This window comes from Lineus longissimus, chromosome 19 (genome assembly GCF_910592395.1).
Source record: "Lineus longissimus chromosome 19, tnLinLong1.2, whole genome shotgun sequence".
In the NCBI taxonomy this organism is placed as follows: Eukaryota; Metazoa; Nemertea; class Pilidiophora; order Heteronemertea; family Lineidae; genus Lineus; species Lineus longissimus.
Window position 1 is genome coordinate 151,112 of NC_088326.1, and position 23,454 is coordinate 174,565.

At 42.4% G+C, this 23,454-nt stretch overlaps 1 protein-coding gene across 2 annotated transcripts; it reads left to right on the top strand.

Annotated features, from left to right (window-relative positions):
* Window positions 1-22,882, top strand: LOC135502988 (uncharacterized). Of its 2 annotated transcripts, none has more exons than XM_064796227.1 (11): window positions 1-428; window positions 4,274-4,316; window positions 14,245-14,388; window positions 14,900-15,066; window positions 16,080-16,230; window positions 16,531-16,824; window positions 17,575-17,700; window positions 18,048-18,205; window positions 18,361-18,634; window positions 18,815-18,972; window positions 20,110-22,882. In XM_064796227.1, exons 1-11 carry the CDS (start codon window positions 387-389, stop codon window positions 20,170-20,172), a joined length of 1,620 nt encoding a protein of 539 aa, XP_064652297.1. In that variant the 5' UTR covers window positions 1-386; the 3' UTR covers window positions 20,173-22,882. The 2 variants fall into 2 exon arrangements, with proteins under 2 accessions (XP_064652297.1, XP_064652298.1); XM_064796228.1 differs by having other exon boundaries at window positions 18,815-18,956.
* Window positions 22,883-23,454: the final 572 nt, after the last annotated feature.

Here is a 23,454-nt window from a genome sequence, read left to right on the forward strand (position 1 = left end):
CGCTGTAATTCAGAAATTTAAGATTTTCGATTTGTGGTAAAATAAAGCGAAAAATGTGACTTTCTGTCAAAAGTTGAGGACAGGGTACATCGGGAGTTGACACAAGACAAAAACAGATGTACTCCTACTTGTCACGTGAAAAAATAATGCCTAATTTTGGCTATTTTCTGCCTTTACAGTGATTATAGAAAGTTGTATACTCTTATGATGTACGCAATGTACAGGGATAGTCACATGTCATGATCTACTGATGTAGCAAGTTCCTATCAACAAATGGGATAAGTTGCCGAGTGACTTCCGTCGAAGACTGGTGTGTGCCAACTTTGATAAAATGTGAAAACCATTTTCTTGGGATAAAAACTCTTCGCTATTTTGGGATTTAGAAAATGGTTCTCGACTTGAGGAACAGGATTATTTCTCAACCGAAGGTAGGCTGAATTTTTTTTTTTTTTTGTAAATTGATATTTGTGACGTTTATGAATTCTCATTTCAGATGATGGCCAGGTACTGATCTGTGATCAGGTTGTGTGTGTGGGGCTGTCACTGATTCAAACGAGTGAACTTCTCATCAAATGAGTGTTCTCATCAAATGAGTGTTCTCATCAAATGAGTGTTGTCAGTTGTGCTTGTGGGGTAGCCCTATACAGATGAGACCCTTGTATGGGACTTGTATCGCGCTGGCCGGAATGAGTTCTATTGTCCGCATGTCCATCCCCCCACTTTCACTGGAAACGCTTCTTTACGCCAATTCCTCCATAACTTTGCCATGGTTTTGCTAATCATGCTAACAGTTAAGTCTCGGCAAGCACCAGGTGCTAATTAGTGAGCAATCTCAGGTGTAGCCTGGTTCAGATCCAATTCCACAAAACCTTGTTGGTCTTACTGCACAGAATCGTGCATAAGTTTGCAATGATTACTTCTGCGGTGTCAGATCAGGTGAAATTGCGATAGAAACCAGTTTGAAGAAGGATGGAGGTCCTCAGCTGACTGAACTTCTGTCTGTGTTGATTATGTCAGTGTAGGCAACTGATTTGTAAGTGTAGTTAGTTAAGCCCCTGGGGCTGAGCTAGTTCAGGTCAAGTATGACTGTAACTTGAAGCAAAGTACAGCTATGCTGGCCAGTATATGATCATGATGCGACCACTTAGCCTAAGTGATCATATACATGTACTGGCAAAAGATTCCATCAGAAGAGGGAGAGCCTCGTAACATTGAGCTAACTTTACTTGAGTTTCGCCAAGAATCACAGCCAAACTCAAATCTCAGTGTTGCCGCTCCTGTGTATTTCAAGGTTGAGGCAAGATCAATTGGCACAGATTTGAATTCATTTTATTTTTGATGTCTTTTCAAAAATATGAGAAAGGCAAGGTTCACTTTATCAATGGGCCATTATGCTATCTCGTGATCGTTTGCTATTCATTTTCACATGTCCCAGTTCGCATTATGCCAACATTCGTTTTGACCTTTTTATAAATGCTGACTGTCTGAGCTATCTGTTCAGTCCTCATGAAAAGGGGTGGCACTTGCAGTACATTGTGTTGTGAGTCATGAATACGCATAATTTACATTACACGTATATTGAAAATTATCAAATTCAGTTACAAATTTGAAAGTTAATGAATGCCGTAGACGGTCTGAAGACAATAAAAGAGTAACATTTGCTAATCCATGATCTTTTGAGTGAGACACAAAACTCAACTTCCTTATTGCTTGGCCTATACCAGAGCAAAACAACCACTTTAGCTTCTGATGGTAAATGCGGAAGAGGAAAGAGGTGGGCTTGTGTTAGGTGTCTCATTCAGTCAATGTCTTCATCATGTATCTGATTGACCCACATGGCAAGAATGTCTGAATCAACTCAGACTTCAGACAAACTATCAATGATTATTTCCTCTTCACATTGTTGTGATGAGTCACATGGGCTGAAGTGATGCTAGTTGTCATCACTTATACACAATCATTGTCTGTCGCTGTACAACATGTAGTGTCCTCCGGTGGAACTTTTCAAGGGGCTTGCCATATTGACAATGAACCTGCATGCCTGAGCCTAGAATCTGGATGCAATATTGCATGGCATGGCAGAGTTCACATATGGCATGGCTTGGCGTTATTTGTTGAGTGGTGGATTTGATCCGTGATCAGGATCTCTAGCATTAGTGCCCATCCTCTTTGTAACAAAAGTTATCCTTTTGATCCGATTTGGATCAGCTTTCCAGGATGTTTGAGGTTTGTTGTTGATCTGCTAAACTTGTCTCTCTTAGATTGGAACCCTTTGTTGGGCTAATCCTCCTTGGAATAGCGCAAGAATGCCAGCATCTCAATGAGGAGGAATGTGAGAGCCCCTGGCGTATCAAAGGGGAGTCTCCCACCAGTTGATCAGGGTTGTGAAGGAGTGTAAATGGATGCTGGCTAGGGTTCAGTTATATGGATATGGAGTGAAAGCCTCCATTGAAGGATCATGGACAAAAGCGCCAATTCCCATTGTCCTATAAAACCTGATCAGAACTACTAATTAACTGTCAAAACCTGGACATCGTCTATCACTGAATGTTTCATGAGGATGGGGCTGCTTTAATCAGCACCCATCTGCTCATCAGTCACAATCAGCAGCCAGGTTACCCGACATATTCTGCAGTTGGACAATACCCAGTCGGGCCCCTCTCGTTGGACAATACCCTGTTGGGTCGGGCCGTGTGTGTGACATGCAGTCGCCGTGGTTACATATCAAAGCTTCTTCATCATCTCTATGGTCTACTGGCTTTGAATGATAACAAGAAACACGAATGTGAAAGACCCTGGTTTGATCTATCGAGAAATAATTATGATACATGGGAAGTGGATCGTGATGCTGGACTGGTTTCTTTTCTGATTGTGCTCTCGTGAGGCTGTCACACAAAAACGATAGTCTGTCATGTCTGCAAGTCTTTTGACCAAATGGTGTTTGACCCAGTTGTCTGAGTAGAGATGAAAGCTTACTTGTCTTCACAGGTTGTAGCGATGACTGAGGCTAGTCGCACCTCAGATGGACACCAGAAATGTTAGAGTTTGTGTCGCATGTGATAATTATCACAGCTTGCTGTAACATCGTTAGTTGGCGGGGGGGGGGGGGCTTTATTCCTTCAGAAATACATGTATTGGCTTTCCTTTATGAGCCCCATCCTACACAATCCGTCACACACTTACAGAGTGTGTTGGGTCAGAAGTTTAAGTCCTCCCTTTGTATTATTTGTATAGAAATAGGAAGTCTGATTAGTCAGAAAGCGAGTGGAGATTATTGAATGACATTACAACCGGTTACTTTGGGTAAATCATGAACAGGGTGTGTTACTAAGTGGTGTTGTGATATGTCGGGCCTTTTACAGTCACATTGGCCATGATAGCTGTCACAAGACGAACCAGACACTTTCTTTTGAAGTGAGGTCAAGGCATGTTGGTGCGGTGGTGGTCCCGAATGACCCGGTTTTGTGGTCCTGAATGACCTGGTTCTGTGGTCCTGAATGACCTGGTTCTGTGGTCCTGAATGACCTGGTTCTGTGGTCCTGAATGACCTGGTTCTGTGGTCCTGAATGACCTGGTTCTGTGGTCCTGGCATCTGGCATCTTTGTCAATGAGATCCCACACCGAGGTTGCTTCTGGTCAATGACTTTATTTCAAGTTGAATATCTCTGGTGAAAGGTAGACTTATATCAATGCACTGACCTCCTTGGCCAGGTGCCCCAGGCCGATACCTATCTTTCCTGTCTGTTGAAAGTGCTTATTTTCAGTTTCACTTTCTTTGGGGTTTGGTGCTGGCAAATTGCGGCTACCTGCATGTAGATATTCTGGTGTTGAAGGGTTTAAAAAGAGAACCGAAGTAAGCTAACAGGCCACTGCCTGAGGGTGATCACTGGCCGGTCATGTGTATGTGTTGAGTCATTGAATGGCATCACGGTGGTATCCATCCTAACATATTGATATTTGATGCTGATGGAGTTTGACATGGGGTCACTGCTAGTTGAGGTTCATGTGTGGTTTACCAGCTCATACAGGTGGTCCACAAAACAAAACTAAGGATAGGTGTCATATCCCATCAGCCTTCAGATCATGACGATGGACTTATCGTGTTGTGTCACCAGCATGATCATGCGGGTTGTCGAGCAAGATGCAGGCGTCGAATGGATTTGGAAGGACTGAGAATACGTCCATCCCCAAACCTCGTCCCCAGCTGCCCGTCTAATCTGTTAGAATGATTGCTCCAATGACTCTAAATGTTTACTTTGGTTTCTCGTTTCAGACTGCTGTGTGGATTGCGGGATGCGTTATTCTACTTTATTCGGGTAAGTTTCTTGACATCCTCGATCCTCGATCCTCTTCACATCCTCCACTGTCAGTGGCAGTGTTTTCCCTGTGGCATTTTGTGTGAGAATTCTTCAATAGCTGACAGAAACCTTCTGCCAATCTGTCCAATACAATAATTAGTCTCCAATGACCTTATTAACTTCTGTCCCATGATGGAATTAGGAGGGGGTGCACAAAGAGGACTAATGCACATTATTGAATAAGCAGAATGTGCCATTTTCATGCAATGCAAGAGATGAGAGATGCAAAATCAATAACTTGGGTGATACAGTTCATAATTTTGGCGAGTCTGGTGAAATGTCAGTTCTCCCTGCTGGGATGTGACTAAAGCTTTGGTGCAAAGTAATTACTCAGTGCACAATTGTTGGTTGTGTGAAAGTATACAGGGTCAGTACAGTTGATTCTATGCATCAATACGGCCATTTACACTAGCTTGCAGCCAACAAAACCTATTTACTTTCGATCAGGTTTATCCTGATTCCAAACCAGACGTGGTCTGAAGCCAATGCACCAAGTTTCATGACCTCACCGCATGCAGTGGTTCTTCAGCTGCACTACTCTGACAGCCCGGCATCAGAACAGTGGGATGGTTGCACAAAAAGACTTGTGTGTGTTTGCTTTGAAAAAATGATCTGCTTACTTTTATCTTGACTATACATGTAAGCGAATACAATAGAATGTCCACTGATAACCAATGATGACATGCACCCATTGACTCCATGCCTCTCAGTATTCATCGATTGGAAAAAACCCTTCAGGAAAGATATTGATAACGGCCTGTTCTCGCCAGCTTGCTGCATACCTTGTGTTTGCTCCAGATGAAAGACAAGCTTGTCCTTCATTGAGGACTAACAGTCAGAGCTCACTCCCCAGAAACTCAAGCCGGATTTTGTATCTGGTTACATAGACCAATTAGAATAAGTATAATCTAATTTTCAAGAAGTGGGCTTGTCTGCTCTCTATGAAATATCTCACCATGAATTACCTTGTGGTTGCAACTCACGTCTTGCCGAGAAGACGTAAAAAAGTGTGACTAACCACTTGAGAATGATATGGGTTGGTTAAGAGAAGAGTGGGAAGTCAGTCAAAAAGAATCTCGGCTAGATTCCGCAGCTCTGCCGATGAAAAGGTTATCAATTCTCCAATTGCATTATAGAATGGGAGCACTTGACGTTATTAAATTTGAGGAACAGGTCAATATCGGTTTATTGAGCTTGTTGAAAGTGACATGGCAAATACCTTGGCAAATTGGAGTATGTTTACTGAAATGCTGAGCACATGTCTGATTGATGTGTTGATGTTATGTGTATCCATGTTAATGCAATGAGGAAGTACTTCACACTTTCTTTGTGTAAAAACGGAGTTTGAATACGTAACTTAGTCGGTTTTTTTTGGAAACGTGCGTTTTGTTTCAACAAAGCCAGAAAAAATTCCATGTTGACCATTCATCTCTAATAAAAAGTGGTCTTCAATCAGGTTGTTCAGGATATTACATGAATCAATTGACACTAATTGATGACTGTGTTTGATTGACAGATTGGTGACGCAGATCAATTTGTAATTCATGGAAAGTAGGACATATAGCTCTCCCACAAATAATTATGCAAGAGATTGAATGGAATGTTGTGTGCTATCAGGGCAGTATGTTGTGTGTTTTGGGTCCAACAGATCCAGCTTGATATATCATGTCACTACTGAGTGTTGGCACACCAACAGTCTCTAGACATAGCACAGAATCTCCACACATAAGTCTCTTAATATATGATGTACTTGACCTTATCTGAGCATACCCAGATAATGTTCTTATATATACTTTACAAGCAATTCCATGAAAACAGGACATGAATGCCTCCACAATATTATGTAATCGGTTGTATTTTCTGATACCAGTGTTGTGAATATGACTATATAAGATAACACTTGCATTGACATCCCAGTTGGGACCTAATAGAGAGGTCTATGCAACATTCCTTCTGCTCCTGAAATCATGCTGATGCAGCAATATCTAACATCACATCACATGCCACACTTGAATAACCAGATCTGAAATGCAGATGCCCGCGTTCTCGTGGGTACGACTCCTGTGTTCATTGATTTTGGTCCGTCTGCTTGGTGAGTTCACACTTGTACTGAATAACGCCGGGCTGGTTGGTAGGCTGGGCGCACTTGTACTGAATGACGCCGGGCTGGTCGGTAGATTGGGCGATGCAATCGCATGCTATGTTTGTTACAGGCCATTTGATTGCATGGATCTTGGGATCCTTATGCTGTCAAGGGCTGCCCAAATGAACCCCGCCCGGGGTGTTTTCTGGCTCAATGGCTGAAAAATGAGAGCATGTCTGCCATCATTATTTACAGATGATCCCAATTCATATGTCGTGTTTCCCGAGTTACATTTGCACATTTCCTCCAAAGTAACATGAGCGTGATGACTTTTGTGTCGTGTCAGATGTAGCGAATTACCCGCCATCTTGCAATTACGGGGTGAATTCGATGAAAAGTTGGCGATGACATGCCAATGCCAGCCCCACTCAGAGCAATTACGAGCTCTTCTCCAATTTTCAGTCATTTTGTTAGAAATTCAATATTTGAACTGAACCAGCTTCTGTAGGAGAGATGAACAATTTTAACCCAAATTTGCCAATTTTTCCCAAAATTGTGCAGAATTGGCTCAAGATTATGGTACAATTCATGATGGTCGAAAAAAGATTTCTCACATGTTTTTCTTTGAATAATTAAGCTGATATGCAATCTTGAGTTTGCTTCTCTCTGATACCGGATTCATGCCTGGCATTTTACATTCAAGCATTTGTACCAAGTACAAAGAATCTCAATTTAGGGCCAAAGTGACTTGCCCAAGATCACAAGCGATATGGTTTTGAGTATCCTAACCATTCTGCCCATCACATTATGAATCAGAAGTGATGAGGCGAAAAATAAATTGTCAAGATAGATGGGGTCATTTATGGGGCTGACTAATCCAGATCGCTACATGTACACTAGAGAATACTGATAGCATTTATCACAGTTTATCAATCCCTGACAATGCAGGCTGGTAGGAGAATGAAATCACCATATCAAACTCCACCTGATGTGCTCCAGACTTGCCCGACAGGAATCGCCACCCTCTTTAAAGCGCTTGCATTGCCAAAAATCACGTTTTCATGTCAAACAAACTTCTGATCGCGTGACAAGTTGAGTGTCGCGTGTCGTCATTGGTTGTGTCAGACATCTATCAATAGTATCATGATCAAGGTATGACCTGTCAGACTTCATGCAACACTCACTTCTTCATCAGCTCAGCCCACCTTTGGGTGCCACTGCCATTAGATAGTGGTTCATAGGCCTTGTGAGCTCAGCCAGAGAGGGTTAATCAACAGCTACCATGACTTCTACATTTTGCTCGATGATAAATCAGGTGCCTGGTATGAGATATCACGATTAATCAGAAAGTTAATGCATGACTAACTTATCAAAAAGCAACTGTTGCACCAATTAATCGTTGGTGAATGTTGAAGAGTTGTGTTTCCTGTTCCAATTCACCAAGTCAGCATCCCCCCCTCACTCTATGTCACTGCTGTTTTCGACGGACCAGCAATGCGGCCGCAGCAGAAATATGATCAGTTTGCTCAGGCAGAATTACTGGTTATCAAAATCGGCCGAGGGCTGAATTAGTGATTAGTAGGCAAGGTGGTTATTAATGGCAGAGACTGTTTGGACACCATACTTCACTGTGTACTTCAGGCAGTTTGTACTGATACAGAATGTCACTTTGAGACAACTTCATCTGACTGTTCTAAGGCAATGGCTCTTTTCCAATTTTTCTGATCGAAAAAAACCTTTGAAATGTAATAAACTTAGTCAAGCAGGTTTCTGGCTTCTTGAAATATTTTGAAAAAAAATCAATCCTGTTATCTTTGCGTCAGTTCTTGATCCAACTTGAAAACCAGATTGGTTTTCTTGGAATATTCAGCGTTTTTTTCATCGTAAAGGAAATGGTTTCGCTCAGTTGAGAGATACCCCCAATCTAATGGCAGGTTTTTCAAGTAAGGAGAAAACGATCTCTTTTACCATCGCCAGAAAGCTCGGCAGCTGTCATCCATTGGACTTGATTATCCCATCCTGTCGTGGTTTTTCTGCTAAATGGACCTGCATCTGCCGAGGATGTGGTTTCAGTGTTTCCGACACCGTTTCCGTAGCAACTGTTGGTTTTGTGTCCCCAGGGTTAGGATGTAACAGGATGTTGTAAAAAAGTTCCGCAGAGTTCTAGAATTTCAGTCGCTGTTGTTACTTGTAAAGGTTAACGTTAGCACATCCCGTGGAATGCTCGTTTTTCCTACAGACATTGTTACATTGTTTTCTGGGTTATGTTGCTTGTATATTGTCAACAGTAAACATTATGCTGCACTCAATGTTCGTAAAAACACCTTTCACAATTTCAACAAAACCAATTTCAACGAATCGGTAAATTGCCAAATTCCCGCAGAAATCAGCCTTGAGAACCTTGTCCCTCACAAGTGAGGTTCACCACCGCCAATGACATTTAATATTGCCATAAGCTACTTGTCAGAAGTACCGCAGATAATTAAACTACCATTTCGCCAAATCTCCATTGCGTAAAAGTCGACGCGTAGCGTTAATCTCATCTGACAATCGCTGGCCCTGTGGTCCTATTTTTATACGCACCCAGTGTTCTCCGGGTTTTTTATAGAAGCTGTCAATATCATAACCGTCTTTCAAGGAATCAGCGTGAAAGTGGTGATTGCGAGGTTGATGTGAACATTTTCAAATTTTTTTGTCATTCAGCAAGCCTGCCACACTCAAAATCACTGAAAACCCAGAATAAAAAGAATAAAAAGACTTGTTGATGCTGCACCATATAGCTTGAGATTCTCTCTTAATGTCGTGATCATTCTGTAAAGTAAACAAATAACACGGGAATTAATACTCTCAATCGCCTGTGGCTAAATGCCATGGTGATTAGTCAAGTTGTAACATCTCCCCGATGTCTCCCTGTCAGCAGTTGTCATCCAATAGAAAGGTGACACTAAAAGCTTGTGGTGACAGGATCTCATTGTGATATTGTGGCTGCCACATTGCTTCATTTCCAAGACAACATCTCCTGAAATCGCATTTCAGTTGTTTGTTTTGAGTTAACCGTAGCAACGTGACATTTTGTAAGATGACCATGTGACATTTTCTGATGGTGCCTCTGGTGATGAAAAGTGGAGGTATTTGGTTGACAGAGTTCAACCAAAGTTGGCCTGTTGTTGTGTTCATCTGCAGAAACTCTTGTGAGTGTTCAGAATGGTTGGATACCTAGACGGTAAGTGGCGCTTATGTTCAATTTTCACAGCGCTAATTCAACAGAACGTTTCTTTATTCAAATATTCAAATCTTCAAAATGTAAAATCTGAACACCAGAACTTCATATCCAGATATCCCTGAACTTGTTGCTTCACCTTCCAACCTCCGGCTATTAACTTTGTGTGATTACTGTTTACTCAGTGCACAGTAATGGTTCCTTGAGTGTGTGGCTTGCTGAACAAGACTAATATGTACACTGTTCATTGCCGCGAGCGTTGGGATTACACAGTTAATCAGGAAGAAACTAGCTGATCCTGAGCTGTCATCATGAGGGCTGTTTGCCCACTTCAGACAGTCTGCTCTTGAATAGTTGCTCCAACCAAATAGTAAGCCATCGATCGAATCTTGTGGCCCGGGATCCCCTCCCTCCATGCTGGGAGAATGGTTTTACCGCCGAGAGCTCTTGCCGACCAGCTTCAAGAGTACCTTATGACACCATCAGTGCTGAATCAAGGTACTCTAGAATAATAGTCGCCCCTGCCCAGACCATGGATATTCATACCACTCCAATCCTTGCCACTTGAACATAGCTCAGGGAAATCGGCATCATTGCGATCGTGGAATAGAATGATCATACAATTGGTCGAATGATTCTATTTAGCCCGTCGATTGGTATCGGGCTGCAAACGCCAGCGGAAAATCATAACAAATTTCTCCAAATTATCGGCTGGTGTGAAAAAATTGGTATAATAGTCGTATAACTGGTACGAGAAATTGTTTCTGATGTGTAAAATCAGCGCAGTAATGTCGTCAACGCTCGCACAACTGGCTGCTTCTGATTGGTTTACGTTACGAAAAATAACTTATGATTGATTCGTTAGCTTTCTGAGCGATCACTCTAGCTCTCTGAGCGAATACTCTAGCTCTCTGAGCAATCACTCTAGCTCTCTGAGCGATCACTCTAGCTCTCTGAGCGAATACTCTAGCTCTCTGAGCAATCACTCTAGCTCTCTGAGTGATCACTCTAGCTCTCTGAGTGATCACTCTAGCTCTCTGAGCGATCACTCTAGCTCTCTGAGCGATCACTCTAGCTCTCTGAGTGATCACTCTAGCTCTCTGAGCGATCACTCCAGCTCTCTGAGCGATCACTCCAGCTCTCTGAGCGATCACTCCAGCTCTCTGAGCGATCACTCCAGCTCTCTGAGCGATCACTCTCGCTCTCTGAGCGATCACTCTCGCTCTCTGAGCGATCACTCTCGCTCTCTGAGCGATCACTCTCGCTCTCTGAGCGATCACTCTAGCTCTCTGAGCGATCACTCTTAGTCTGATTTTTTGTGAATCTGGAAGATAAAAATGGATTTTCACAATTCCTCCCTTGTTTGGAAGATTGCAAAACGTCAAAAACAATCTAGATTTCTGTATCAAGAAAATGGCGTTCTGAGAAACACTTGGCCAGTCGATTGTATGTGAGATATCATTCCTATTTTCCTCCTCTTAGAATTAGACTGGAACCAAGTTACATTCCTACTTTTAATCCCATCTAACTGAACCAGTTGCTGCCTAGTTCATACCAGCTTCAAACAACCCAGATAAATATACCCATCATTACTGCTTACTAAACAACCGAGTTATTATCTCTATCTTAAAAATAGTATCCATTCAATATGGTTTTTCAGTCTGTTCTGTAGCGATTAATTAATTGGCCACAGGGGGCACTCATACACAGTTTATGGTAGCAAATTGTAAAATACTAACAGTTTATAAAACAGTCTGTGCTTATTTATGGTGGGGGTATTAATTCCTTGATAGGGCTAATTACCTAATTAATGAAGTTAAGTGCTGTGAGGCCAAGCTCCTAATGTACTTGTAGTGGAAGAGGAAATGTACGCATTTAGCTGAATGTCCTGTGGCCAATTATACTTGTGAACTGGAACATTGAAGGGTGGCTTTAGGTTTAGAGACGGCTTGCCAACAAGGTCACTCAGGCCTATCTGATTGTGCAGATACTCAGTCTGTCTGTTTGTACACATGATTGTCGAGTGATCATGACACAGAAAAGATGTGAAACATCATATCATTAAATAGAGATAGAGTAATGGCAGTATGTATCAATCACCGTCATCAGTTTGTCACAAGGATACTGATAATGACGGGATGTTTACTGGCGATTTCCTGACCTGGTTTTGTGCTCATCGTCACTGGACGGCGAGTTATGTCGCACCATCATAATCTCAGAGCCTTGAGTGTCTGGAAGACGATATAGGGTGCATTGTTTACATGAATTTTCCATCAAGTCATCAAGGCAGTGTGTTCCGATCAGACGACATCAAATGCATCTTTGTCTTGCTAATCATACGATGATTAGACCACGATTAACATGTTAGTGCAACCATGACATGGAACAGCTGTCCAGAGATCGCCAAGGTGACATGTCACTGTGTCATTTCCCAATGTCCTATCAGGTCATGTCATTTGCTGACATTTCCTATTTTTGTCAAGACAGGACATGGCATCTCTCCAGTTATTCATGACAACTTACCCGTCTTTGAATCCTGCTCGATGTCGCGTGGGGTTAGTGCCCAATATGATAGCTGTGTCACAGATATTGAGACTTGTTGCACTGGACTGGACACATCAGCAACAGAAACATGGCATTCATGGTCATTTCAATCGACTGACACCGATCTTAGCCTTCTGGTCGATCGCTCGCATCACTTTCTTGATCCAGACCTACAGATCTCCGTCCGGAGTTCCCAGTCGGTTCAATGACTCACAGAGTTATTGGCCATGTTTGTTTATGTCTCGCCTGAAGACCGAGACCAACGGTGCAATCTGAACTATGTTGCCTCTAGGGCTACAACAACTAAGGTGCGAGGGACTTGTCATCAGAGAGCAGGAGGGAAAGGTTAGGCCAATATGTGACAGCTTGTGAGGACATCCATCTTTGTTGTAGTTGTGTACCACCTCCAACAAGGTTGTCAAGGACAGCTTGTCTGCCTCTACTCAGCTCTACCACTGCCCTGGCCCTTTTGGGTGGTGGACCCGCTGTATTTCCCAATGAATTCCTCACAAGATGGAGCATAAACCAATCTCCTGTCGGTCAGCTTGTTAACCTGCCTAGCCTGTAGGATAGATCATGTCATCATGGATCACTGTGCATAACTTATGATGTCAACCTTCACAGTTGTTGACAACATTTCTTTTCTGACACCACATCTACTAAACCAGCAAAAACCCACTTCAGTTGCTATCGGCCATCTTGCTAACCTGATCAAATCCATGTCTTTATTTAGATAGTAACCACAAGCAGCTTATCAAGCAGATCAGCTTGGCGTATTAATCGTGTGGTCAGGTGGAAGATCATGCTTCAACAAACCGATGGCATCAATGGTTCTTTGCCAAGACTGATATGATGTTGGGCTGAGATTCGGGCAGAGGTTGTGAACTGTTTGTAGGATTACTTCAAGTTGTTGCATGTCGTTTGTCCAGCTTCTAGTACTGATCCATATTCACCACAATAAAGATGCACCTCTCTGGTTTGTGTTCAAAGCTTCGCCACAGATCTAGACGTTAAGTCACCTTGATGCCATCCCCAGAACACTTGCTTCCATTCATGAAGGGCCAAAGCGGAATTCTAATTTCTTGCACCACCCTGTACTGGTCCCATGATGATAAAACTAATCATGGATTCTTGATATCAACATGATTCAAGAGCGTAGCTATGCCGTTAATTATAATGAGCAGTTTACGATATTATTGATTTCTACTTAATGACATCAATCGCCTGTTTTAGGCTCTGTAGCTTATCTTGTAAAGCAACAATTCAGGTTTTAACCCTTTTGGTTCATTGCACGTATTTCATTGATTTCTTACCATCTGTAGCATGTATATGGCTATTAGGTCTTAGCGATATCAACAGGGATTTCATCAGAAGCTGGCTGCTTGAAAGGGTATCATCATTAACGACGAAATCCTATCACCTTTTCTGATTTAGCTGTGAACACCAGAGAGAGAGTCAGATGCCTCAAGCTAACAGGGCTAACATCTTATCTGTCTCAAAGGACTCTGGTGCGCTGAGCTTTGAAGATAAAAGGTGATTGGAGATTCTATAAGGAAGAAGCGAGTTGATTAGATCAATGGAGAATGAGCTTGGCGGGCACCTTATACCCTACACCTAGTAGGGCTATGCACTCTGTCAGTAACTCTCTGTCCGTACATATCCAAAGTAGCGTATTCTCAATGTTGTTAATGCATTTGTAAGCCTCGTGTTTTCCAGATAAATCTTACATATTCCTTTGATGTTTGTTCTGTAAGGAACGGAGGACACTCCCCCGTACGCCTACCAGTCTCCCGAGCTCCCTGGTTGTCGATTTCTTGTCATTGTGTAAAGGTGTCGGCTTTATGAAGTGTTAGTGAAGAGACTTATATGGTATGAATGGTCCAGACTCAGTTTAGTCTAGGGCACCTGGTGACTCTACCCATGTTATGTATGTTACGAGTGGTGCGTATTTGCCAAATCTGGTGCACACTGCAACCACAGCCATGTGGAGAGAAAGACTTATAACTAACATAACATCTTTCTTCCATTTTTCTTTGCAGTTCATTTGAGTGTCGGGGTGGCATCCCACTGCCAGCTTGATGACCCGAGCCAGGACGGCAAGCAGTGCTTGTTCGGTGGTGTGTGTAACCACAGCCATGCGGACTGGACAACCACATGTACCTGTGTCGAACAGAAATGCCAAGGTATGGAAAAGAAATTCACGTTGTCATTGTTCATTGTTGTTTTTGGCAACAAAAGCATTGTTTCATCAAGTTATTGTTTTCAAGATTGCAAGCCCGTAACATCACTGGTGTATATTTAGACCAGCTTAGGCATTTAGGTGAATTTTTAAATTGACAATAGGTAAAGACAAGGTATCTTCACAGTAAACAGCCAACAAGAAATGCTAGTACCGTGTAATGCTAGTACTGCTCGAGTGAAGAGATCTGCGATGGAAAGTGAAAGTGGAAGGAAAAAAGTGACAAAGGAAGCTGCCTATAAATGCTTTATTGTTTGTTGTTTTGCTTTCCAAGGTCTGTGAAACAAGTACTCTGTCTGGTGTTCTCTACTGCAGGTGACGAGAGGTCCCCTTTCTCATCTATAGACTGTGTTCTGATCCTCTTTCTAAACCTAGAGTTTAGGAAAAACAAACAACAGGTCAAAGTCAAACCATGATGATGATGATGATAAATTTGTCAATGTTTTCTCCTCCAGTCTACATGGCTGACCTGTGCCGGACGACAGGTCTCGAGAAGTTCGACCTGAACGTGCCCTCTGGTGGCCGAGGTGTGATCTACTCACAGATGGCGCAGTACTACATCCATCGTCACAAATTCATCATGTTTCTACATGCGCCACCTGGTGAGAGGATAACGTTTAAGGTATGAAGAGGTCGAGTGTGAGGGGGGAGACTGATAGTGACATCTGTGTTCAAGAGTAGCATACCGAATTGAGAATTGCCAAACTTTATTGACCTGACCATTTGATAGAAAGCTCTTGCTCTTTATTGACATGACCATTTGAGTGGTGATTAGAGTTCTGGTTAAATAATCCTTATCTGCTGAATGTTCTGAAACACACCCGCATACTGTGCACACATTCACAACAAGACTTCAAGAATATTGAACGCCCATCTCTCAGAACCGTGTTATCAAAAGTGAAAGATATCCGAAGATGATCCTCGTGTCATGTTAGTCAAGAGATAATATCGGCCTTGCAAAGAGTCGTTTTTTATGAGAGGATAAACATGAAAAAATGCCATGAGTCACCATAGCTTGAATGGATTGGCTGGCTTGGAGAGAGATGTTAAAACTTCCTGAATGGCTCTGTTTCTTTGGTGAATAGGAAAGCTTTTTTGAAGTGTTGCTTTTGACCTTTATGTCCTAGCTGTGTTCAGTGCTTGAAGAAGTGATGGAAAGTTTCTAAAAATGTAGTTATTTCTTTGCGTTTGAAACTTGATTATCATTTTGTGAGATTTTGACCTGATGCAAAAAGTCAGCCAAGAACTACACTGTACTAGGCATTATGGGAAGGTTGTCCTGCTTACTGAGATGAATGCTGTAAGGCAAGAACTGTATTGCTCAGTCAGTGTAGCACTTGACGAGATTGTCAGACACATCCTTGTTGCTTTGCAAACAGGGCCTACTCAGTGATGACATCATGGGTGACGCTCTCTTTACCATGACAACAATGGTATTTTGACATTGGAACACGTCAAATATCATGAAAAATTGCAAATTGCAAATTTCATCTTCCAAGTGAAGGCATCACTTGACTGTGACACCAGCTGCTGCTGCCCTCTGGAGGAATATCCTGTTTTCAAAAAGTTTCCAAACGTTGTCAAATCTTTTAAGACGAACTCAACATTCAATATGTTTCCGTTGTCTGTTTATAGTTCACTGATATCGACCTAGGTGGCAACACCTACATCTGTCCTCAGGGTGAGGTGTTCATCTACGACGGGCTGAGCAATGAAGAAGGAAGTTACACCATGAAATACCCGACAAGGAAGTCCGGCTTCTGTGGAGATGAGGCCTCAAAATATTGTAAGTCTTTACTGTAAACTCAGTCAGGAGCCGTCTCAAAGTTTTATTGCAAACTTGGTCAAGACCTGTCACAAACTCTTCACTGTAAAGTCAGTCTGAAGCTCTCACGAAGTCGTTACTGTCAACACATTCAGGAGCTGCCATAGGAAGTCTTTACTGTCAACACATTCAGGAGCTGCCATAGGACGTCTTTACTGTACGGTCGGTCACAATGTCTTAACTGTAAACACAGTCAGGTGCTAACAGGACTCCTTGATAGATCCTTCTCTTTCCCTCCTCATAAATACTTTTTCACTCCAGATCCTATCCAGTCAACAGACCGTCACATGGCCATTGTCTTCAGGTCATTCATCGGCACAGAGCAACGTAAAGGGTTCACGGGAACATTTGAGGTGACGGGTCCCGTCCATGGGGTCTGGGGCGAGTGGAGTGAGTGGTCAAAGTGTCGTGGCTCATGCATTGAGGGGAACTTTAAGACAAAGTCAAGGTCACGTGTCTGTGATAATCCTAAACCGCAAGATGGTGGACGGCCGTGTGATGGCTCTGCGAAGGAAAACGAGAAGTGTGATGCCAAACTTGCTTGCATTCCAAATGGTAGGTTTAAACCCAATGGTTGGCTAGCCCAGTGGTAGGCTAGCCCAATGGTAGGTCAACCCAATGGTAGGTCAACCCAATGGTAGGTCAACCCAATGGTAGGTCAACCCAATGGTAGGTCAACCCAATGGTAGGTCAACCCAGTGGTAGGCTAGCCCAATGGTAGGTCAACCCAATGGTAGGTCAACCCAGTGGTAGGCTAGCCCAATGGTAGGTCAACCCAATGGTAGGTCAACCCAATGGTAGGTCAACCCAATGGTAGGTCAACCCAATGGTAGGCTGGCAAAATGATTTTAATCAGCTTTAAAGCTGCCAGCAGGTTGGCAGATAGATGAGTAAGGATCTTGAAATCAGGCATTTTCACACTATTGTGCCACAGTTCCTTCTTTTATATGTTATAATTCGCTTCAATTTGTTATATTTATAATGATTATCCAGTTTGAAAGATAAACAGATAAATGGTAATTCATAAAAAAATCGAAAAAAAGTGGAAATTGCCATAAGCTATGTTGACGCTGAGGGAATGGGAGATTGGCTGCATTGGTAATTATATCCGCGGCTAGAAACGTCTGAGATACAAAATTGATATGTTTTATTGCCAATTGTTACAGCGTGTTCACTGATTCAAGGACTAGAAACGTCTGAGATACAAAATTGATATCTTTTATTGCCAATTGTTACAGCGTGTTCACTGATTCAAGGACTTGGGTGCCGTCTAGCTTTAGTGTTATTACAAGCTTCCATTTTCAGTTTGTGCACGGGGTAACTACCTTGGCTGTGCTAAAAATGCCGATTGTTACGTACCAGAACCGAAACAAGGCAAGAGTCATTTGCCGTCAGACTTGGTGTGTAAATGTAAAAACAGTGATTGTAAAAGTAAGTACTCTCATCTGGTGAAGCCAAGACTATTCCTTCCATGCCAAGTCCTTCTCCTCACCCAACACAGGCCGCCCAACACAAAGTTTACGTGTCCTTCTCCTCACCCAACACAGGCCGCCCAACACAAAGTTTACGTCTGCCCAATATAGAGTTGATGGAAAAGAAGAAATACAGAAGAAAAAATTTTTTAATTTTTTTTGCTATTTTTTGAGGAAATTTATGTTAGGCAAATATTGATTGGTTGAGTTGAATTGCCTGTAATTATTCCACTATAAGCAGTCACTGTTCATCTTGAATGATCATGCCACCTTTTGGCCTAACTTGTTATCATCTTTCTCGTCCAGTTTTTATGGAAGACGCGTGTGTGGCGTCTCCGACTCGTCGCGTGCGGCTGGTGGGCTCGCGGGGGAAGATACGCTCGCAGGCATATCCTCACTACCGTTATCAGGAGGAGTGTGAGTTAACAGTAGAAGTACCACAGGCACAGTGGGTCATGATAAAGGTAAGTGCTGCCATCTGTTGGTTAGAAGTGGAGTGACAGAGTTTGCAGACTGTCCCCACTGTTTGGTGAAGGATAAATTATGTAGACATTCTGCTTCCTTGCAAATTGAAATACTGAAATATTTCGTGTCTGAAATTCACCGTGTTTCTTTTCAGTTTAACGAGTTTGACATGGGGGGAGGCAGCAGCTGTTCTCAAGGACATTTAGTCCTTTTTGATGGTGCGAGCTCCCGCAATTTCTCCAAGCGATATCCATCGCCGAAGGGTTCAGGGTTCTGCTCAGAAGTGCAGCCGCCACGCAGTGACGACAAGTATGAAAACATCGTCATCTCAACGGGGAACTATTTAACTGTGTTCATGGATACCAAGAAAAGAGGCAGCGATGACCAAAATATTGGCTTTGATGCTGAGTTTTCGAGCGTCCCTCCAGGTGAGTGGTGTTGGACTGTTGATAAGGTTATTTGCAGGTCGGGGGTAATGATATAGGTGGTGTGACATCACACACCAATAGACACAGCCTTTCATGTGCGTGAGTGGTGTTGGACTGATGTAACATTATCATTTTGCTGTCCACGGTCACAAATGTTTATTCCATTATTAACCCTTTCAGGTTATATCCATTCCTACCTCTCCGAGTTGGATATCAAGATCATCGCGTTCTCGAGCATGGGCGGAATCTTTGTACTTTCTGTGATAGCCGTCTCCACCTGGTGTTACTTGCGTCACCGACGGCGACGGAAAAGATTAAGATGGTATTATTTTCAGTATGTAAGTTGTGGCAACCTGTCAGGTTTGGTAATCACTGTGATCGTTGGTGATGTCATCAGTATCCGTGTTGTTGTCTTGGTGACAGTAAACAAGTTTTGATGATGTGTCCAAGTTTGTGTTGTGGTCATGGTAGAGTGAAAATGTTTAAATGGTTTTTTCCTGAACTATTTTGTGTGATGATAGTGAGACAAGTGATAGATTTGTTATCTTTAAATAGTGCCTTGTTGACTTGTCATAGTCATGAGCAATGTGTATCTCAACCCTTCTCAAGACTTCTAGATAGTGCATGGCAATGAGGCCATTACTGTCCAGTAGTCAAACAACATTTTCACTTAACAGTCAAGATTCAAAGACTAATTCTAAATTTCTAAGTTCTTCTAAGTCATGGAGAGCGTATTAAAGAAACTTCGGTACACACAGTGGTTATCATGACAGGTTGTGTAGCTGCTTCTGCCGCATGCACTGCTACTCTTTCCTTGTGCACAGGCTGCACTCATTACAGTCAGGTCGCTGCACTCATTACAGTCAGGTCGCTGCACTCATTGCAGTCAGGTCGCTGCACTCATTACAGTCAGGTCGCTGCACTCATTGCAGTCAGGTCGCTGCACTCATTACAGTCAGGTCGCACCTCAAAAGTGAAACGTGCAAATCTTGCAACAGTTTTGCACTTGGGACCACGGTGTATGGCCTGCTTAGCTATCCACTGCCGCTACATTTTATTCTGCTTCTGAGTTGGCCGGCATGAAACTTTCTCACAATATATTCTGTTAATTTCTGCATCTTTATAACAGGTTGGTAGAATTTTAGAATGTATTTAGACATTAACCCTCTTAATGCATGCAGCATTGACAGTGTGCTTTAGAGCATTATTTCATGAAGTGGAGAGTTTGGAGTAAATTCAGTAAAAAATGTTTTAAAATCTGAGCTTTCAAAAATTACACGCAATCCTTTGTAAACAATGATTTTTGCAACAGAAATGTGATGAGTCATCAACTTTAACCAGCAAATCAATCAAGACGAGGTTATTGGCCGCAAAGATGGCGAAACTCGACAGATTGATGAAATTCTTTTTGCCATCATTGATGATGACATTCTTACTTCACTTACATTTCACGAGTTTTTTCTCGTCTTTTTCAGCGGAAGCAGAGTTCTGAGGGCGTAGGATCGGATTCTGAGTCACCGCCACGAGAGCGTCGCTAGGGAGAGATGCTCTGATTGGTCACGGCTTGTTGCTAGGGAGAGATGTTCTGATTGGTCACGGCTCGTTGCTAGGGAGAGATGCTCTGATTGGTCACGGCTTGTTGCTAGGGAGAGATGTTCTGATTGGTCACGGCTCGTTGCTAGGGAGAGATGTTCTGATTGGTCACAGCTCGTTGCTAGGTTGTGTGGGTGGATGACCATGTCAGTAGGTTTCTGGGCTCATCATGACTTGAGGTAGCGTCATGGAAGAGTGTTAGCCTAGAGACACTCACGTGTAACCTTGTTACATGACCTGGCCCCATATCACAATGTGATATATGGTTAACTGACTTCTTTATGGAAGAGGGGAGTCAGTATGATTGTGTGACATTCATTTCAAAGTGAAAGGGTTCAAACGGTAGAAAATACTCATTACAGTTCTGTCCATAAGAAACATATACATAGGTGTCAAACTTGAGTATGTCCCCGCTTATGATGTTCGTGCACTAACACTCTCTAGACGATACTGTAGTGTTGCTCATTACAAGGCATGTTACTGATGGGCAGAACTGTATTTCTCTCATGCCATAATGTTGATGTTTTGAGGGATCAGCAGAACGTAATGCCGGTCCATTGTAGTGAAATGGAAACCAAGAGTTGGGTTTCTTGTCTGTTTGTGATTTGTCTCTACATATCATCCGTAGGTTAGCTTGTTTCGCCAGCTTGTCAGAGTCTCATGTACACAAATGAACAGTCTCCTGTGGAAAACTCTGGCAAACTTGTCCTGTATAGGATTCTGTTGAAGCAGTTTTATAAATGTCCTCTTGGAGGCAGCACTGTATGTTGCCGCAGCTTTTTATATTCGACTGGAGTATGACTCCATTTGTTGTAGTTGATGTTCAGCCAACACGGTCGCTTGTTTATGTTGAACCCACGACAGGAATGTGCTTGTAATGTATACAAATCTTGTGTGAATGCAAGCAACTTTGAAAGATTACCAACCATGGGTCATAGCCCCTTTAACATTTTCTTCTAGTGTTGCTAAGTGTTAGTAATGCACTAATATTGGTAGCGATATGTTTCAATTTTCCCTGTTATGAGGGTCACATTTTGATATCATTTGTAAAATGAAGTTTTATGGTAAAATCACATGATAAATGTTAGCTGGTCTTCTTAATTCTGCCAATCACGGAAAGGTGACTCTGGCTTACTCAGTGTATTGTTCATATGTGGGTTTTCCCTGCTGACACTCTGTCCTCGAAGCTTTGAGTAAAGGCGTGCAGTGGTTTTCCCTGCTGACACTGTGTCCTCGAAGCTTTGAGTAAAGGCGTGCAGTGGTTTTCCCTGCCGACACTGTGTCCTCGAAGCTTTGAGTAAAGGCGTGCAGTGGTTTTCCCTGCTGACACTGTGTCCTCGAAGCTTTGAGTAAAGGCGTGCAATGGTTTTCCCTGCTGACACTGTGTCCTCGAAGCTTTGAGTAAAGGCGTGCAGTGGTTTTCCCTGCTGACACTGTGTCCTCGAAGCTTTGAGTAAAGGCGTGCAGTGGCGTGGGATGGTTTTGGAGAAATGAGAGCTTTTGTAAATTGTATACCACCAATGCCATAACTGTTACTGTACATTTACATGTACATTTGCACCACAAGTTAATCCTATTGTGTTAATCCTATTGTGTTAATCCTATTGTGTGGTGTATGCTGATGTTTGTGTAGCCAGCTGTGGGTTGCCTGAATTATAAGCATTGTTTGAAGAGCTTGACATTCTTGAGTCATAGATGTCATTGTACTGTTGGCTGAGCCCCCAGAGTACCATTGGACATGTATTATTGTATGAACTATATGTTTTTCTATTTATTTGTAAACAATGTGTACATGGTTTGTACATTACCGTATATTATTTATAGTCTGTTTATAGATAGCTTTTTGATATTTCAACAAAAACATATGAAATGTTTTTTGGTATTTTCTTGTAAATAGATGTGACGATTTGTTAGCTTGCCATTACAGAACATTTGACAAGAACATGTAGATGTTGTCAGCTGTCTCTCTCTAGCTTTGGCGACCATAACCTTCAAGGTATACTCACCCTGCGACCACTCCTGTCATAAGATATATAGATCTTAAAACTTGGCCCAGGTCCTATGAGACAAGCCAACATTGGCTGTGACAGTAACTGTGTCGTGCAGCTCTGTACATTTGGATCAGTTGCAGGTTGTGTCGCAGGGAGTGGCCCCCAGGGAAATGTAACCTGTATTAATCTCTTGAACCGGTGAAACCAGTAGACTTTACGTGTTTGTACATTGAATGTATTAGCTTCGATCACATGTCAGTATTTTGCTATATGCCAAACTTGGCCGCTTCAAAGTTTGTCAAATTTCTTCCGCTGTGTTCTCAACCTTAGTGCTTTTTGGACTAAATGTCCTCCGATATTACTTTAGTATTTGTGATTTCATTGATTGGCATTATTTCAGCGGATATAGGGTAACTGTGAGATAAATTAATGAGATAGGGAGTTTGCACTGCGATGATGGAAAATGGAAAATACTTTTTCAGTTCCGTCTTTTACGTTTGACGTTTCTCTCCCAAACACGGCCCAACTGGAGCTGTCACTGTATTGATAACCTTGGGGAGGGACTGACCTATATTTTAGCACCACCCTCACAGTGTCAATCTGTGTCTCTTGTATGTGATCTCAATGTCAGGCTTCATCTGCAATAAACCTTTTATAACTGTCACATTGGCGATGTTTCTTTTTTGTCTTGATTGGTTCTGACTATGCCCGATTGATTGGGGGGAGGGTATATAGTAGTCCTTCCAAGCAACTTCATCACATATCCAGTCATCGAAGTGAGTGTCGGTCTCGGACATCAACACAAGAAATACTTGTATAGGAGACACATGAATTTTAATAGTATGTAAATAACGATAAAATAGTTTTTGACAAGTTGCAGTTAAACATATTGTATAGGCATTTACACTTGGATAAACTGCAACCAGTTGTAACTTGACCTCGTCTCCCTAAAAGCACGGATCTACATGATTTTATTATGACGATAACAATCGCAGAATTCAGGCGTGTGAACTGTGCCTGCCACAGATTGAGCATCCCTCTCTCACTGAATGCTACCTGTGGCCACCCTACGTATGTCTACAGCTTGGCAGTGCAATAATGCAGTATCAATACATCAATATAATCTATCCTAGGGTAAAAAAGTACATATACTGAGTCGACATGTTAAAGCCAGTTGAAGCATGTCTGTTATGTACATGTAGAACAACAGCTATACATGTACACAGTAGCTGTACA

Excerpts from the sequence above, each read along its gene's own strand:
- LOC135502988 (XM_064796227.1), top strand. The coding sequence starts at position 387 with ATGGTTCTCGACTTGAGGAACAGGATTATTTCTCAACCGAAG. Across the intron at positions 14,389-14,899 it reads TGTCGAACAGAAATGCCAAG|TCTACATGGCTGACCTGTGC; the intron begins GTATGGAAAAGA and ends TTTCTCCTCCAG. Across the intron at positions 16,231-16,530 it reads AGATGAGGCCTCAAAATATT|ATCCTATCCAGTCAACAGAC; the intron begins GTAAGTCTTTAC and ends TTTTCACTCCAG.